This window comes from Cajanus cajan, chromosome 3, assembly GCF_000230855.2.
Source record: "Cajanus cajan strain Asha chromosome 3, NIPB_CcT2T_4, whole genome shotgun sequence".
Lineage (NCBI taxonomy): Eukaryota > Viridiplantae > Streptophyta > Magnoliopsida > Fabales > Fabaceae > Cajanus > Cajanus cajan.
In genome coordinates this window covers 72,457,224-72,476,027 of record NC_138519.1, presented here as the reverse complement: position 1 = coordinate 72,476,027, position 18,804 = coordinate 72,457,224, and the positions used below count along the sequence as shown (strand labels likewise).

General features: G+C 28.2%; 2 protein-coding genes across 2 annotated transcripts; both read left to right on the top strand.

Moving 5' to 3' along the window:
* LOC145955878 (uncharacterized) lies at window positions 1-1,645 on the top strand. The gene is made up of 3 exons (XM_083071233.1): window positions 1-189; window positions 570-1,138; window positions 1,387-1,645. The coding sequence occupies exon 2, from the start codon at window positions 571-573 to the stop codon at window positions 1,111-1,113; it is 543 nt and encodes a 180-aa protein (XP_082927359.1). The 5' UTR covers window positions 1-189; window position 570; the 3' UTR covers window positions 1,114-1,138; window positions 1,387-1,645.
* Window positions 1,646-7,549: 5,904 nt separating this feature from the next.
* LOC145955877 (putative N-acetyltransferase HLS1-like) lies at window positions 7,550-10,062 on the top strand. The gene is made up of 2 exons (XM_083071232.1): window positions 7,550-8,119; window positions 8,382-10,062. The coding sequence occupies exons 1-2, from the start codon at window positions 7,946-7,948 to the stop codon at window positions 9,372-9,374; spliced, it is 1,167 nt and encodes a 388-aa protein (XP_082927358.1). The 5' UTR covers window positions 7,550-7,945; the 3' UTR covers window positions 9,375-10,062.
* The last annotated feature ends 8,742 nt before the right edge of the window (window positions 10,063-18,804 follow it).

Genomic DNA, 18,804 nt, shown 5'->3' with positions numbered 1-18,804 from the left:
CTAACCCTTCTAATGGTGAGACTTAAGCCGTGACCTGTCTTCCCTCTTAGAAGAAAATAGGTCTGCAGTTGCCGGAGAAGATATAACCACCGTCGCTGAAGACAGAGCCGCTGTTAGAGAAGACAGATCGACGGAGACCTGCCGAAGAAGACAAATCGACGGAGATTCGTAGGAGAAGAAGACAGATAGGCACTTTCCCTCTCTTTTTTGCTTTTTTTTCTTTTCTAAAAAATACTTTTTTTAGGGTTTCCAGAATTGGGTCTCGCGTGATCCGACCTGGTTTCGAGGCGCCACCCACTGTTTTGAAATCGTCAAGAATCACGATTTTTTTCCCACGATACGCACGATTCACATGCGATTCTTGATAAAAAAACGAGACGACTTGCGATTCGAATCGCGGAGCCTCGGAATCGTATCGTAAGATACGAATCGGATACATCCGATACTTACTACCATGATCTATATCTATTAAATCATAACAATATTGCTTCTTTCTAAGCTAATATTCACTTCTCTGCCATTGTTTTCCTTGGAATTATTGATAAACTCAATCAAATTCTCTGAAACAGTATGGCATGTCCATGGTGGGATGATTACAAGCGTGTGGGAGGGTCTAGCTTTAAGAGGCATGAGAAGCTGGAGGATAAGAATCATGAGGCTTACAAGGATCAGAGCCATGAGAAGCACAAGGGTAAGAACCATGTTCATGAAGGGAATAAAAGAGAGAACAAGGTAGGCAACCATAATGGGAAGGTGAAAAAACAGAAAGAGCCAGAAAAAAGCTATGAGCAGGGATATAACAATGGCTATGTAGAGGGCTATGGACATGGATATGGGGATGGCTATGTCAGTGGTTATGAAAACTCTAGGGGCAGTGTGATTGATAATGGTCAAAGTGGTGAAGATAGCAGGAAGAAGAGTGAACATAGTGGTGAGTCTGATTATGATAGTGGTGAGTCTTATGATAGTGGTGAAGATAACTGTAAGAAGAGTGAACATAGTGGTGAGTCTTATGATAGTGGTGAGTTTTATGATAGTGGTGAGTCTGATTATGATGGCTATGAAAATGGTTGTGAATCTGAATATGGTGGCTGGAATAATGACAGTGATTAAGATCTTCTACTGCTTTTAAGTTAAGGTGAGGATTTTTTCATTAGAAATATATATTCAGAGTTATGTATATTTTTTTTACTCTTATTTTAATGTGATTATCTTATTTTCATATTACTTTGGGCAAAATTTGCTCTCTTTTATCATAAAAAGTAAAAACTAAATTCTAGCCTTTGATTTGGTCTTGTTTCTTTTAGACTTAATTTTCAAATTTAATTCAGAGTTAACATATGTTATAGTAATTTCTTGTAATCTTTTTTTATACACTCTTTGCAGGTGTGGTTGTAGAACTTTAATAGTACTGAAGACCTTTGTTTTGGGTGTCACACCTTAGTGTCAGAGACAATGGATTAGAAATTATGTATGATAATTAGTTACTGATGTTGATGTTTAAGTTTTAGAATAGTGATTTTCAGTTATATGGAGTTATGAACATGTTGAAAAATAGTTAAAACTATGTTATCGGTGTGAAACAAATACTCAGTTGGTGTATTGTGACTTAGTTTAATATAAATCTTAAGTTTGTTTGTGTTTATCTTATTCAAACAACCGATATAAGAAAAAAAGAAAAAAAAAACAATAAAAAATAGAACTAGTTTTCTTTAGAGAACCCAGCAGCCCTCCAACATCTATTACCAAACTATTCCTAAAACAAAACACTTCTAGTTAAGTTGAAGAACCAATCTTAGATAAAAAGTTCACATATTAATTTTCTTCACGGAACACATGTTCAACAATACATTCTCAATCTTTAACCAAGAGTCCTTTAACAAGGACAATTTCATTCACAAACCTATTCATCTTTTACCATATTTCCTTCCCATACTTCTGCATAGAGGATATCCACCCAAGTCTCCTTCCCATAAAAATCAAAGAGAAAATTGTCATGTTAGTCACAGCCAAGTCCTCCAAATTCAACTGTTTTTTGGATCTCCTTGCATGTTACCATTTATGTTTATGCTTATGCATGTTTAATGCTTAGATCAATGAAATCTTTAAATTTTTATTTATAGTAATTTTTAAATAAATGTATGATAATAATAAATTTTTTATAATTAAAATATTGTGTTTAACATGATATTATATTTATAATAATAATTTTTAATTTAAAATATATTATCAAAATTATTTTAATTTAATAGTTATATATTTTTTATTCTAAAATTTATTTATTATATTATATTAAATTGAATTGATTTAGTCTGTTCCATGTATTTCTAAGTTTTAATCAAATTAATTTTTTTTATTTTAAATAAATAACTTAGTTAAATTTTCGGGTAGAATATAAACAATTAGAATAAGTTTAAATCTGTCACTTGCGCAACGTTGGTGACCAGCTGGAATTCAAACAGTTCCTTTCGTCTTGCATGTCAGATGACAATAAAACATTGAGCTCAAATATTTTAAAAGCATTTGATTATGATTTGGTTTTTATATTTTAAAAATATTTTTTAAAATTATACTGTATTGTTTCATTTTTTTTCAAAAATGGATAAATAATTTTAAAAATCATGAAATAGAAAGGTGTGTTGTTTTTTTGTACATTTTTCTTAATCAACCCTTGTATAATTTGATTTTTTTTTGAACAGCGGATTTGTATAGATTTTTAAAAAAATATTTTTCTAATTCAATTTTTATTTATTATAATTATTTATAAATTAAATATTAGTATTTTAAAATATTTTATCAATAAAAAAAAAAACTTTTACTTTATTATAAATTATTTATTTATTATAAATCTTAAAATATAATTTATATACTTAAAAATATTTATATATACTATTTTTAAATATAATTTATATATTCAAATATAATAATTATTTATATGTATAATTTATTATAAATTTTAATTATATACGATAAATATGTCTATGTATTATACAGTAGTTAATTTCAATCTTAAAAAGCTCAGATTCAATTTAAATAATTAAATAAAAATAATTTATTATATTAAAATATATAGCAAAATATGTTTTAATTGATTTTTTTAGGCCTTTTTAGAATGTATAGCTTGCATTTTTTTTTAATTCATGTAATTTGTGACACTTGCATGTCATAATATATAAAATAATAAAAATTGAATAACATAATTGTTTATAAATAAAATTAAATATACTAAGATAAAAAAACATCACATTTTTAACTTAACAAAATAATATAATAAATTAAAATTATAAAAAAAATTAATATTTTTTAAAATAATTTAATAGAACATAAAATGTTCGTAAAAGATTGCCCAAGCTCATTTAAGAGGAATTGCATGGACACTCTAACCCAGCATACATAACCTAAAAGTCCATTATAAAATGTTATAAAATAGAGTTTCTAGGAGGTTTTTATATCAATACTTTTCTGAATATAATTTTAAAGCGATTAAAAAGAATTTTTATAAGAGTGTTATTGTAATTACATGTATTTCTCTTCTTTTATGTAATCATTTGTTCTGAATTGTTAAATTTTTTATTGTTGAAGATTGAGGTATAGCTACCAAACCTATGTAAATTCTCTGTATTTTTCATTTAATAAAGTATTTATTCAATTTTTTTTATTTTTACTTTTTTTGCTTAATGCTTGTTATTGTAGCGTGATCAACTTCTATTTGATTTTATAATTTTAATCGAAGTTGAGAAACTCTTTTATAATTACAACCTAAATAAAATATTGATCATTTATTAATAGAAATAAGATAAATTTTATCAGTCGATTTTTTATCCCTGACCTTAATGTAAGTTGTTTAACAAAAATTATTAAGAGATTGTAATTTTTCTTAAACAAACTAAAATTCTTATCCAAAGAATTAGAGTTTAAATATAATTAAAAATTATCAAATTAATTGTATAATTTAAACATCAATAAAAATTTAAGATAATTTACATAAAAAAAGTTAATGATCAATTTTTGATTATTCTTTTTATAAATTTAAATCTTCATAATTTATTATTTTATTTTATTTTCACTAAATTTAATATTTTTTTAAATAATTATAATTTTTTTAAATAATTAATTTATTGCTAAAATTAAATTAAACAATTATAATTCAAATTTGATGAACTCTCTCTAATTTATCACTAACAATAATTAGTATACTTGACTTTATTAAAAATAAAAAAAGTAATTTCCACTGTGTACGAAAATTTGAAAAAAAAAATGGTACTATATATTGGCTACTGTCCTTCGTACTCCACAAGTGTATTGAGAAAAAAAGTGATTTAGATGAATTGGAAGAACAAGGAAGGCATGAATGGGCATAGCCAGAAGCAGAAGGGTGATCCTCTTCAGGACACAGTGCTTACAGAGTTGAAGAAGGTAGCGAGTGATGTCAAGTTCTTTCAGCAAGTACACATGTTTTTACATTGGTAAGATATTGTTTGCTTTGGGTTCAAGTCTTCATGATTTTACTTTTAGACATTACTGAAAAAGTCTCTCTATTAATAGAGACAACTGTGTGTATATAAATCATGTCTATCCTCTTATTTGAACGATGTGAGACTTTACTTACGTCTTAACAGGAAGTAAGGATGATTATTTTTAAAGAATAATTTATAAAAAATAATTGACTTTGGGAACAAATTTACTGTTATTTATTAAGATAACTAATTTTCTTTAAATTATAAATTAAATTAGTTAAAAAGGTTCTATGTATTTAACCTTATAACCAAGTTGAAAATTAGTTATACAAGGACGGAGATTATATAACTAATTTACTAGGAATTAAATGTCTTTATAGCACATACTCAAAATTTTTTTCTCTATTTTCATATTTTCCTTAATATTAAAGTTAAAAGTTTTTATTCTTTATTTATCTTTTCTTCTCTTCCTTTTCCTTTTATGGTGTGGTTGGATGAGAAATTTTATAAATTCAAGGAATTTGAAATTCTTGGTATTTGAATTACTTTGATTTCAATTTCTATCATTCTTAAAATATTTTGTTTGAATAAGTCAATTTAATTTTTTTAAAATTTAAATTGTTAATTTAGATATGATAATTTGATTCTATCATGATAAAATTAATTTTAAAAATATATTTATATGTTAAGATTTTTAAATAAAATTTTATAAAAAAATATTAACCAATTTTTAAATATTTAATAATTTTAAAAATTAATTTTAGATAAATATTTAATAATTTTTAAATTATTTTTAAATATTCAATAATTAAAAATATGAAGATATAAGATAAAATATATAAGTGAAATAAGGAGAAAAATATGAGGAATTTCAAATTCTTATCTTTTTGGGAGAATTTGAAATTCTACTATTTCAAAAAATTTTACAAATGCTTGGATTTTAAATTCTTTGTAAATTCTCTATCCAAACAAAGTATTTCACCTCAAAGAATTTGAAAATTTTCAAATAAATGAATTACTCCATTAAAATTCCCATGCAAACATATTCTTAAACTTTTTTCATCTTAATACATTTGGTCAGTTAAATAAAGTGTAAGTTCAACATATTTTCTGTCTCTTTTTTCCATTACTTCTTCCTGTTTTTCCGGTAAAACAAACATATGAGAAAACTTTTATTCTCTGAAAAGTAGCGCGTAATAGAGAGGAAATGTGAGTTTACCGTAAGTTTTCGTTAATTATTATTTTTTAATAATAATTATATATTGTATTTTTAAGGTGTAGTGTGAGAGATTTTAGAAGTTAAAAAAATTGTGAGTCTTTAAGTGTTTTAAATAGTTCTAAATGTAAAGTTTTAATTTGAATATAAAAGATAAATATTGAAACTTAAGATTCAGAAAAGAAACTTTAAGTTTCGTTAACTCATTTTTCAAAGAATTTTAGAAAAATATTAATGAGAGTAGCTTTGTAGTATTAATACTTTTTTTTTAGACTTCTCGATCGTAGGATCATTGTTGAGTGCTAATTCAAAGATGGATAATGTACTGTGTTGTTTCCCAAAGATGCTTACAACTAGTTCTTCTTCTTCCGTAATTTACATTGACTCTAAGATAAGGAAAATTAGAACCTTATTCATGTGAATCAATGAGTCACATATCTAATAAAAACAGATACTATATATACTTAATCATCCTAAGTTCATTTTAAACAAATAATTCTTCTCTTTTTTTAATCATACCAAGTGTGTTTCGATTTTAATTTATATAAACAAACTTTTATTTAGAAGCTTTTTTTTTTTTTCATATTTATTCGTTTAATTGTCTTCAAAATTGTGGTCAACCAATAAAACAAACACACATAATTATATTTCTTCTCACTTGATATCTTCCCTATATATATATATATATATATATATATATATATATATATATATATATATATATATATATATATATATATATATATATATATATAGGGAAGATATCAAGTGAGAAGAAATTTATTATGAGAGATGATAGAGTTAAAATATAACTTTTAGATTAATCAAGTGAGAAAAAATTAATCTAAGAATTATATTTTAACCCTCTCATATCTCATAATAAATCTCTCTCACTTGATATGCTCCCTATATATATATATATATATAAATATATATATATATATATATATATATATATATATATATCACTTTTATTAAATTTGTTATCTTTTTTATAAAAAAAATTGGTTAAATATCTCCTAACTTAGTAGGTCAAATACTAATCTCGCTACCAGTAAGTTGATTGTCTTTCACACACATTATATCCTTTAAGTAATTTATCTTATTAAGCAATATTTTATACCTTTATTTATCTTATTAAGTAATTTATTTACTATTTACTAGTGAGGAAAAAAACACTCCATGCATCTGTTAAAAAAGAGAGAATAACATTTTTCCTTGTAATTTGTGATAATTATTAGAAATTATATGTTGTTAGTAAAGATAAAATAGGGCCACAAGGAGGTTCTTAACTCAATTCCTATATATGAAAAACATCTCCTTAGAGAGGAGGTTTATCCATGTTACTCAAACCTATGAGATTGTGAAGTTTTCTTTCCACAGTTTTATGTATAAAAAAAATAATATGAGAAAAGTAAAAGTGGAAATCAAGTGGGGTGATCCTTTTTATTATTAGTATATTTTTTTTTCATTTGTCTCTCTTTTAAAGGGTGTAATTGATAAACAGAAATTATTATTTTCTTAAATAAAAGAAGAAAAAAATACACGCGCGCGCACAATCTCCTCTTCCTCGCTTTTCTAATATGAATGTCGGATTTGAATTGTACTCACCGGGTGATAATTAACCTTCATTTAAATAGTAAAGTACAGTTTATCATTAAATTTTAGTATAGTTGATTTAAATTTGTCTGACATAATTTAAGCCTCACACAAATCAATTCAAGGGATAGTAAATCATCACTAAAAATATAATGAAGGATGAAAAAAAGAGAATATATAATATTATGCGAGAAATTCTTACATATAAGAATAAGATTACCTTAACCTATGTATACGAGGAGTGGATACAAAAAGCTAGAGACAAAAAACACATTCTATTAATAATCTAACTTTTGTCTACTATTTTTATTGAAGCCTAGGTTATTGATGATTCTGATAAAGAACATTCTCCCAAGTTCCAATCTCTCTCTTTCTATTTCGACTATCTCTCTCTTCCCACCTCCTTTTAATTTTGTTTTGTATTTTTTTGCATTTTGTGTTTTTCTTTCTATCCCCTGGCCTCCATATAAATCATTATCATAATGAAGTCTATGCCAAACCATTCTTGTTGTAGTACTTGTGTTACTTCTGGTTGGTTGCACTGTCTTGCTATTTGTATATCTTGTGTACCTTCTTAAGCTTTGAGTTTAATTCCTTTTACTTTTGTTTCACTCAATCATCACATACACATCAAACTCCTTCAACTCCCTTCCCTAAATCTCCTTTCTTTGGCATGGAATTCAACAAGTTCAGAATCAGAAGCTATGAGGGGCAATCTGATAGGGCTCAAGTGGAAGATCTTGAGAGAAGATGCGAAGTAGGGCCATCAGAAAGTGTGTTTCTCTTCACAGACACTATGGGTGACCCCATTTGTAGGATCCGGAACAGTCCCATGTACATGATGCTGGTAAGTGATATCAATATGCAATACCATGCCACTACTGAGGCACTATCTTCATGTCTTCCCAACTTTTTTTTTTAATAATGCATCACAACTAGGAGTCTTTTTTAGATGCAAATTTAAAAGAATTTTTAAGAGTTTCAAATTTTTCTAGTGGAGGAGTTCGCAAAAGTAATTCTAACTTGTATTCGAAAATGGTATATGTCTTCTTTTTCTTATTGTTTGATCATCATGTCCAGCACTAAGTGCATGCTGAATTTGGTGTTAGGTGGCAGAGTTGGACAATGAATTGGTTGGTGTCATTCAAGGGTCTATAAAAGTGGTCACGGTTCATGGCCATCCTCCAAAGGATTTGGCAAAGGTGGGGTATGTCCTTGGCCTAAGGGTATCACCCCATCATAGGAGAAAAGGGATTGGCTCAAGCCTAGTGAAAAGGCTAGAAGAATGGTTCACTTCCAAGGATGTGGACTATGCATACATGGCAACAGAGAAAGACAACCATGCCTCAGTGAGTCTCTTCATGGACAAGTTTGGCTACACCAAGTTTAGGACTCCAGCTATTCTTGTGAACCCTGTGAACCATCATTGCTTTCAGATATCACCCAACATTGAGATTGCAAGGCTGAAGGTTGACCAAGCTGAGTACCTCTATAGAAGATTCATGGGGTCAACAGAGTTTTTCCCTAATGACATAGGGAACATACTTAGGAACAAGCTCAGTTTGGGGACATGGGTGGCTTATTTCAAAGGAGATATTGCTTGGGGTGATTTTGGGTCGGATGGGCAAGTGCCAAAAAGTTGGGCTATGCTTAGTGTATGGAATAGTGGTGAAATATTCAAGCTAAGGCTAGGGAAAGCACCTTTTTCTTGCTTGTTATGCACCAAGAGTTGGTGGCTCATTGATAAGATGTTCCCATGCTTGAAATTGCCTACCATACCTGATTTCTTCAACCCATTTGGGTTCTATTTCATGTATGGGGTGCACCATGAAGGGCCATTCTCAGGGAAGCTAGTTAGGGCCTTGTGCCAATTTGTACACAACATGGCTAATGAGTCCAAGGATGAGAATTGCAAGGTCATTGTGACTGAAGTTGGAGGAAGAGATGAGCTCAACCATCATATTCCACACTGGAAATTGCTCTCATGCCCTGAGGACTTGTGGTGCATAAAGGCCTTGAAAAATGAAGGGACAAACAAGTTCCATGAATTGACCAAAACCCCACCAACAAGAGCACTTTTTGTAGACCCAAGAGAGGTTTAGGTTTAAAGCATGTATGATCCCAAAAAAGAAAGAGGGGGGGGACAAGAAAAAGCTTGCAAAATATCTTGACCTTAATTTTATTTCTTTTCTTTTCTTACCTTAGCTTTGTCTAGGAACCAAAACCCCACCCACCTCATGTATTGTGTGATAAGTCCATCCATCCATCTCTCCTGGTGGGGTTTTTTCTCTAGTTCCTTTCACATCGGTGACACAAAATCTCAAAAGATATCCATAATTTAGGTGCCACACTTTGGTGTCATTCTTAGCAATTCCATCTTGTGCCTCATGAATTTGACTACTCAATCATCCTAGTGGTCCAAACTTTGTCCCTTCCCCTCAGGTAAAATTTTGAGCTGGACCCTCCTCCCTCCCTTTCTATATCTCAACTTTAAATCTCATTCTCAAGATCTATTCTTTCTTAAAGAATGAGAGAGGTCATTTTGATTGAAATTTTGGGGGAATATATATCCTTCGTGAAGATGATGACAGTACTATTCTATGGATTGGTTGCTAATTTTACGGATGGAAAGATGTGTTGCCATAAATGATCACCATTGTAAGTTCTTCTGCATTAATAATTAATGATGAAGATACCTTACAGTCAAGAAAAGATGAATTGAAAAAGAAATGTGTTTATCCTAATATAAGTATGTAATCTACATTAATAAGACTAAAATATGTTTTATAACCCGGATTCCACGTTTACGTATGTACTTTCTGTTTTTCACCTAGCTATAATTATGAGTCCAAATTCATCATGTATATAATATATGGTACTATGGTCCAGCTTTTGATTGGCACCGTCCTTTCTTGAGCAAAGTTAGTCTTGTTGGTTCGGTAACTATTAACATTCCTTACCTTATGACCAATCACGAAAAGATAGAGGTCACTCATTGAAGGAATAATGAACTTGGAAAAAGATTTGTGAAAATTCAAAGCAATTCAATATTTTGAGAAAGAAAGATAAATAAGGGTAAAGATGATACGCAATACCAATAGTAAATATCATACATATATTATATAAAAAAATCACATGCAATTTTTATTAATTAAATATAATTATGTAGTTGAATTGAAATTATTATCTAATATAAAATTTTAGCTTTCATAACATTAAACATAATTACATATCTAAGATTCAAAATTAAACTATTAGTTAAATTGAAAGAATGATAACCTACATAATAAATGGAAATAATAAATATGAATAGAATATTTAATTCACAAAGCTGTTTAAATATCATCACTTACCTTTCGTAAGATTCCACTACAGCAATTGGGTATATATTTTCATTCATCTTTTACTACATTCTTTTTTCATGTCTTTCTTCCCTCCACCCAAAATGGGGTGGTGGTTGATATTCCCCCCACAAAACTGTTTACCATGGTACATTGGTGGTACACGACTATTTTACTATTTCATCAAACAAGAGGCCACCAATATTCTAAATTAATTACTAGTCATTGCAATAGAAAAACATAAAAAACCCAGCCAACTTTTTTCAGCAATTGATATTTTCAACATGCACATTTGAATTGCTTAACTGTGATGGTTATTTTTATCTTGATTATTATAATATATGATGGGAAATCAAAGCATAAGATGTGGAGGAAATTGAACTTTGATCTTCAACTTAACAATCCTTATTGGTGAGAACTGCAAATAGGTAACAGGCTAGTGAAACTGTTTAAAGCATTTTAATTAAAAATAAGCTTTATATACCTTTGAATATGAGATCTGGCATTTGGGCCTAAAAACTTCGTTAATTATTAGTTCAAATTAATATAGTAATAAATAATTACTATGCCTAAGTTTATATACGGCACAGTCTGAAACAGTAAGAACGTGTCAGAAAAAGTAGCACAGGGTTTGGTCAATTAATCATCAGTGTTTACACACCAGACACCATCACGCATTCACGCACCACCAGAACCACCTACTTGAACGGTATTGTTTTTATTATTATTATTATTTGCCATAGACAGGTAGTATTCTATCGTCCAAAATTATTGATATTTAATTGAAGTTAATTTACACCATTTTAAGAAATATTTAATATTATTTATAAATTATTATATTTAATTTAAAATACTTTTATTTGATATTTATTATAGAAGTAGTCGTGAAATAAAATATGATTATTAAATGAGATTATATATATATATATATATATATATATATATATATATATATATATATATATATAACAATAAGACTTAGAATTATAAATTTTTTTTAAAAAAAATTGAAAGGAGTTACTTTTTTCCTTTTCGCATATCACATTTCATGTTGATTCTTTTTTTCAGTTACACCGAGGATTGAGAAGCTTTAAGTGAAACTAAACACTAAAAAGAAAAATAATTTCACATTACATTCAATTGATCAAAGCTCTTACGAAAATATTTTGGAATTCTGCTAGAAAACCACAATTTATAAGGATACAATAGTCATCAACATTCTCAATATAAAAGTTGTATATGGTTAATTGATAAAAATAGTTATTGATGTAATTTTAAAATCATTATTGTGAAAAGTAAATAAATATATATATACGATTATATGAGACTATGATTATCCTAACCTTAGATATAAAATAAAATATTCATTTTATATATATTCAAAAATTATTTATTATTGGATGATATCAATACTAAAAAAAATGTAATTATTACTATTAGTTGGCAGTCAAACTATTTTGTAAGTAGTAACTTTTTATTTTTCCAAAGTACCATAACTATGGTGGTTATTAAAAAAATAAAAAGTATTTTTTAAAAAAAATCAAGCGTGAATGTTAGTTAGCTTTTTGAACATAGCCTTTTTTGGAGTATTCACTTTCTAAAGATATGAGACGTAGTATTTTGATAATTGTCCATGCCCCAAGCGATCGAGATGAGGTTTCCCTAATAAAGTGACTTTTTGTTCATGGGAGTGACTCTTGGTTCGTGGTGGCGGTCGTTCACTTCATTTGGAATTTTAGGGCAACCTTTTCAATAATTTTAAAATTCATAATTAGGCCAAAGCAAAGCATGGGTTTAGTGGGGTTTAACTTTCACTTTCGAATCTAATGTCTAAAGACAAAGGGGGCCACAAAACATATCTCAAATAAAATATATAAACTGCAAAATGGGAAAAGCCTCCATTGTTAATCCGATAAGGACATTCCCCAATCCAAAAACCCTAATTAAATTAATTAATCTCATGTACCCTTGCACTTGTTTATGTTTCTTTAGCTAACTCACCTCTTTGTACGGTGAACACGTAACCCACCAATGTGCGATCTCCAATGTTTAATTAGGTTTTGATGGGCTAGTCGTTTTTTTTTTTTTTAATTTTTTTATTCTCATATATATATATATAGGATATTCATTAATTAATCATGTATAGGTCTTGTTAAATATGGTTACTTCATGATTAGATTCTCGTCTCTCAAAGATATTTAATGACCTGCCGACTTGTACGGATCATGTTTAAAATTAAATTGCATATTTGCATTCGGCTACTTTATGCTAAACTTTTAATCTTATATACTTTCTCTTATGATTACATGAGAAACTTTTAATTACACGAACCAATATAACTAACTATATTAGTTAATTTTATTAAATTTATAAAGTATAATTATGATATATTTATTTTATTTTATTTATTATTAATTTTATATGAAAGATGTGAAGATGTATTCTATATTAAAGTTAATACACTAATATTTATAAAATTATTATAATTGAATTTAGAAGGTGAGAGAGAAAGAATATTTATTTTTTAAAGCTTAAAGATATATTTTCACAATATTTAATAGGGACAAAAGATGAAATAAAATTAATATTATATAAATTGTAAAGTATTTTATAAAAAATATAATTTTTTTAACAATATCTTTTAATAAGGACTAAAACAAATATTTTTATTATGATTTTATGGGTATAAAATGTTTCATCAATTATTAATTTTTATAAGAAAAAATTGTTGACCGCCTTTAATTAAAAAATATATATCAGATTTCGGGTAGAGGAACTGAATTTTATTTTTTTTGATAACTAAGGAACTGAGTTTAGTATTGTCCTTTTATTATATTATATTTGATTATTCGTTATATTTTTTTATTCTTATAAGATTTTCTTTTTAATCTTTAGTTTTGAAAAATACTACAATAAATATTACATATAAATATAAATATAATAATATATAAAAAGTTTCATTATAAATGTAATATATGTAAATGTAAATTTATTTGACATATAATTATGTAAAATTTTAATGTTAATTTTAAGTGAGATTAATTTAATAATATATATTGTATCATTATTATTTATAGCTACATCTTTTTAATAATATATCAACATATCTTATATTTATAATATAGGTAAAATTAAATTTTAATAACAAATATTATGTTATTATAGAGTATATGTCACTATATGAAAATTTTATTATAATAAAATTTTATATTTTTTTATGTAAAATAACATTAAAAAATAAAATAAAAGTAACTAAATATTTTTCATTTTTGTGAAATTGGTGATTAAAGGGTTTTGTAAAATTAAAATAACTAATACTTACAGTAGATGAAGAATAGATTCATTCTCATTTTAATTTATCTAACATTATACGACATCTCCTCCAAAAATATTTTAACATGCTAGCATTCAATTTAATAGTTTATGAGAGATAATTGTAATTGTATCAATAATTAATATATATATATATATATATATATATATAATTTTCAGAATAAATATTTTTCTATTATATGATTCAAATCCAAATCTTATTTAAGAAAAATCAAACATATACTACATGAACTAATTATATCCGATATTTTAACTAATGAGGTAAAGATCAATTGGTATTATGTTTAATTTTTTAATTTCAAGATCTTAGATTTTAGTCTTGAATTTATGAAAATAGTTAATTTTTAATATTATATTTTATTATTTAAAAACTTAAGAATAAAATAGTTCAAAAATCATGTAAAAAAAATTATTTTTATATATAGGTATAGATTAACATTTTACCATTAATATTGAGATTTTGGAAAATAAAATTTTAGGCATACTCATTTTGAAACTTATAAAATATTTTTTCATGTTTTTTTAATTATTTCCAATCAATTTAAAGGGTTTAATCTAAATAGTTGTGAAGTATTAAGATGGTTTTAAAGGTGAAGAAATTTAAATAATATATACATAATTTTATATATGAATTTTGATGTGTCACTATAATTTTGATATAAAAAAGAAATCTAAACACGGATGATGTTATTCAAAAATAATAATAATAAAAAAAGAATTAATCTTTGAAAAAATGGAGTTTTATAAGATAATTAAAATATTTCTTAAAGAAATGAGTAATTTGTGTTTGCAACAGGATAGAGAAGATTTGTTGTATAGTTTGGTAATCAATTGAATTGACTAACGAAATGTAGTACGGAATCACAAATCCATAGGCGTGCGTGAGCCTGAGGTTAACCTAACGTTAGTATACACAAACACATTTACATATATATATGCATATATATGAAATTATGAATAAACTACAGTATTAGTTACCTATTTTTCATTTACATCCCAAATAAATATTCTTTGAAAACTTAAAAATTATTATTAATTATTGTATTTTTTCATCTTGACTTTTGTTCGGACCAATCTATTAAAAAGTAATACATTATTATTGTTTAAGAATAGAGATCAATAATAATTTACAATCACTCTCCTCTATTAACTTAGAGCATCTACAATAAGCGACCCCATTAAATATATTCTTAATGAAGTTTTAACCTGAGTGTCTTTATTTTAAAGACAGAGTAAATAGAGAGAAACACTACTCTACTCAGTATTCAACGAAAATTGAAAACTTAAACATTAGTGTTAGTTATTGTCCTTTTATCCTGTCAATTTTGTTCCAAAAATATATATAAAAAAAAGTCTCATTATTCAAGAATCTAGATTAATGATAGATAAAAATGCTCTTCTCCTTTAAATCAGTGAAGCATCTCTCAAGACGTGAAAACCTATAAGAGAGTTAAAAAAACATATTTTGAGTAGTTCATAAGTACTTTCCTCTCTTTATTTATGATTATAATATCTATCTCAGATGCAAAGAATCCAAGAACCATTAAAATTCACTAGTGGTGGGTAATACAAACAAGGTTATAAATTTTAACCTCGTACCACTATACAGCAAAACAAAAAAAACACAGTGAATCTAACAATACAACGATCTTGAGATCAAAACAAATTCATACTACAGATATTCAAAGATTGCGGCGTTACTCGTGTTCCTTTTTATTTTCCTAATTTTTTCTATCCACGTACATGTGATAAAATAGACATATATAATAGTCAAGACAGTAAGACCCTTTGGTTTTCAGCAATAAAAAAAAGTTTCCTTCCTTTCACACATTTTTCTAAGCCCAAGACCACGCATGGTCCTTCCCTAGCTTGTCTTCAAAAACAGCTAGTTGAATACGGGTATAAATGAATTAGTAGGTCCAATATCGATTTGATCAAAATTTAATGGGTTGAATTGAATAAATTTATGTATTTTTAAACCTAACTCAATTCAATTCGATATTGAATGAGTTAGATTTGATTGAGTTAATCGGGTGAACATAATTAAATTTATTTACTTTATAAAAATTTAAATATTTTATATATGCAAATTATTTGACACTTGTTATAAATACGATGTTATAAATCTATAAAGTAAATAATTATATAAATTAAATTCTAAAATAAATTTGTTGATTTATTATATTGTTATCAACTCAAACTATCAACATTAATAAAATAAAATTTAAAATAAATATGTTGTATTGTTACAATATTATCAATCCAAAAACATAAAATTTGTTATTAAACAAAAGTGACAAAGAATATTTCTTGAGCAAGTGATCATTCAAACACTAATTTATTATTATTATTGTTGTTGTTGTTGTTGTTTATCATTATCATTATTATTTTATTTTTCATTATATATGACCGAGTCGGATTAAGTCATAGGTCAAAAAATACAAAACTCGTTACCCAACTCGTACAATATCGAATTGAGTTGAATTTGATCCAAATACTAAAAAAATATGATCCAAATTTACTAGATCAATTTAAATTAGTTTGAATTTGCATATTACTCGTAGTAATTACTTACACCCTAATTGAAAGTCCTCAAATAGAATGAAAAATGTTTTTTTGACATCTAAATGATATATGACACTTAGAGAGAGTTAGAAAAATATAGATATCATAGATGCACCGTAAGAAATTTGATTTGAAGGGAGAAATTGTCATTAAAAATTAAAAGTTTGTAGATAAATATCTATTTTATATTGATTAATATATATATATATATATATATATATATATTGATCATTATGTATGTAACGTAATTAGTAGACTAGAACGGGGCGTTGCAAATTGGAACGGGTCGATCCAAACTAATAAAACAAGGGTGATTTAGTAGCCTAGAACGGATCGTTCCCAAACTGGAATGGGTCGATCCAAACTAATAAAACAAGGGTGATTTAGTAGCCTAGAACGGATCGTTCCCAAACTGGAATGGGCTGTTCCAAACTACTAAATAGGCCTATAAATCCTAGTTGAAAACAGACCGTTCCAAATAGGGTCGTTGTGAGTTAAATGCAACCCCAAAACAGGTCATTCTGGATGTGAATTTTACACATGACGTTTGAATGCAGAACGGGCCATTCTGGATTCAAAACGGGTCGTTCTGCCCACTCCAGACTTCTATAAATAGGCCACATGCATGTAGTTGAGGAGAAAGAAGGGGAGCTTAGAGAAAAGTTTTAGAGAGAAGTTTTAGAGATAAGGACTTTGGGTCTATGAGCTCCTTTCTCTCCCAAATTTCTCTGTATGATTCTTCTTCTCCTCTAGATCACTAATGTCTTCTGTCTTTTCTTGAAATTCAGACTAGGAAGCTTGTTTTGGGTGGATTGAAGTTTTCGGGTTGAGCTTTGAAAGAAAATTCTACTTATTCTCAGTTCTTGGCCATTTTGAGCCAATTTTCAGATGAGGGAAGCTAGAATGTTTGTTGTTTAGTTGCATGTGAGTTTAGTGACTCAATTGATGCATGAAAGTTGAGGATCCATGGCTGGATCGGAGAATTCGCTCATTTTTCAGGGTTTTTGGAAAAAATTGGGTTTTTGGTGATTTTGATGCATCGGATGGCTACATGTTGATTTTTAGCTTGTTTTTGAGTTATATGGAGCTTGTGCATTGTGTTTTTGTGTTTACATGAAACTGGATTTGCTGGTTTGGATGAGTTTGTGAACTCTCAAATTGAGATTAGGTCGAGCGCAGGTTGAGCGCGCCGGGCGTGGAAGAGCTTAGGGCTCTCGTGTTGGATGTTAGGCCGTGCGTGATTTGGTTGCGCTGGGCGTGAATGGGTTTGATGTTTTTGGATTGAAATTTATGCTCATGCATGTTTAAAGTTGAAGTTTTAGATCATCTATGTATGATATATGATGTATGATGAGGTGTGATTCATATGTATGCTTGGTAACGATATATATGAATGTTTAAATATGATATGACATGTGTATATGTTCATATGAAAATGATATTGATCATGATGGTGGGTAGACCATGTATGATGTGTGATGCATTATTGCATGTGATGCCTTATGCCATGAGTATGATTATTGATCATGATGGTGGGTAGACTATGTATAATGTGTGATGCATTATTGCATGTGATGCCTTATGGCATGAGTTTAGCCTAGGACTTGAGGAGAGGGAAAATATTTTCGAACTGGAAGAGCTCACATAGAGTCTCTTGAGAGTGGTGCTTGGATAGGCCATTAATATATGAGAGTGGTGCTCAGTAGGCCATTGGATTTGGGTGAGAGTGGTGCTTAGGTAGGCCACTAGATTGGGTGAGTCTCAGTGTTGGAGCGGAGTATGAGGTCAAGGGTTATTCCCTTAACCAAGTACTGGAGAAGGTGCGTGGATCCTTGCGGATAGTCGGTGGGCGAACTCCACAAGTGACTTGGTAATGCATGCTAAGGTCGTGGTAAGCCTGTACCCAGCTATGCTATACCTGACGGTGGATCCGGACTTCTAATTGTGTAAGTGACATCATCCGAGTAAACCCGAATGAGGATTTTTATCCTGTTTAGCTGTGACTGAGCGGGTGCATTGGGCGTGAAAATGATTGGGGTGGTTTCAGTAAGATTGGGATGTCACTTACACTGCTCTACTATTAGGGAGATCTCCTAGGTGTATACGTGACGACGCAATAGATGATTGATATGCATTGATATCTGTCATGAATTGCATGTTATTGCATGATTGATGTTATGATGAAGTGTGTGGTGTGACTTCATGTTTGATGAATTGATGATGGATTGAGATGGGAGTTCCTATGGGACTTGATTGGATGAATGTGTAATATAGATTTTGTTCTATACTTGTA

Bases quoted from the DNA above. Each gene is read 5' to 3' on its own strand.
- LOC145955878 (XM_083071233.1), top strand. From the start codon at position 571: ATGGCATGTCCATGGTGGGATGATTACAAGCGTGTGGGAGGGTCTAGC.
- LOC145955877 (XM_083071232.1), top strand. From the start codon at position 7,946: ATGGAATTCAACAAGTTCAGAATCAGAAGCTATGAGGGGCAATCTGAT. The intron at 8,120-8,381 runs GTAAGTGATATC...ATTTGGTGTTAG, and splicing joins GTCCCATGTACATGATGCTG to GTGGCAGAGTTGGACAATGA.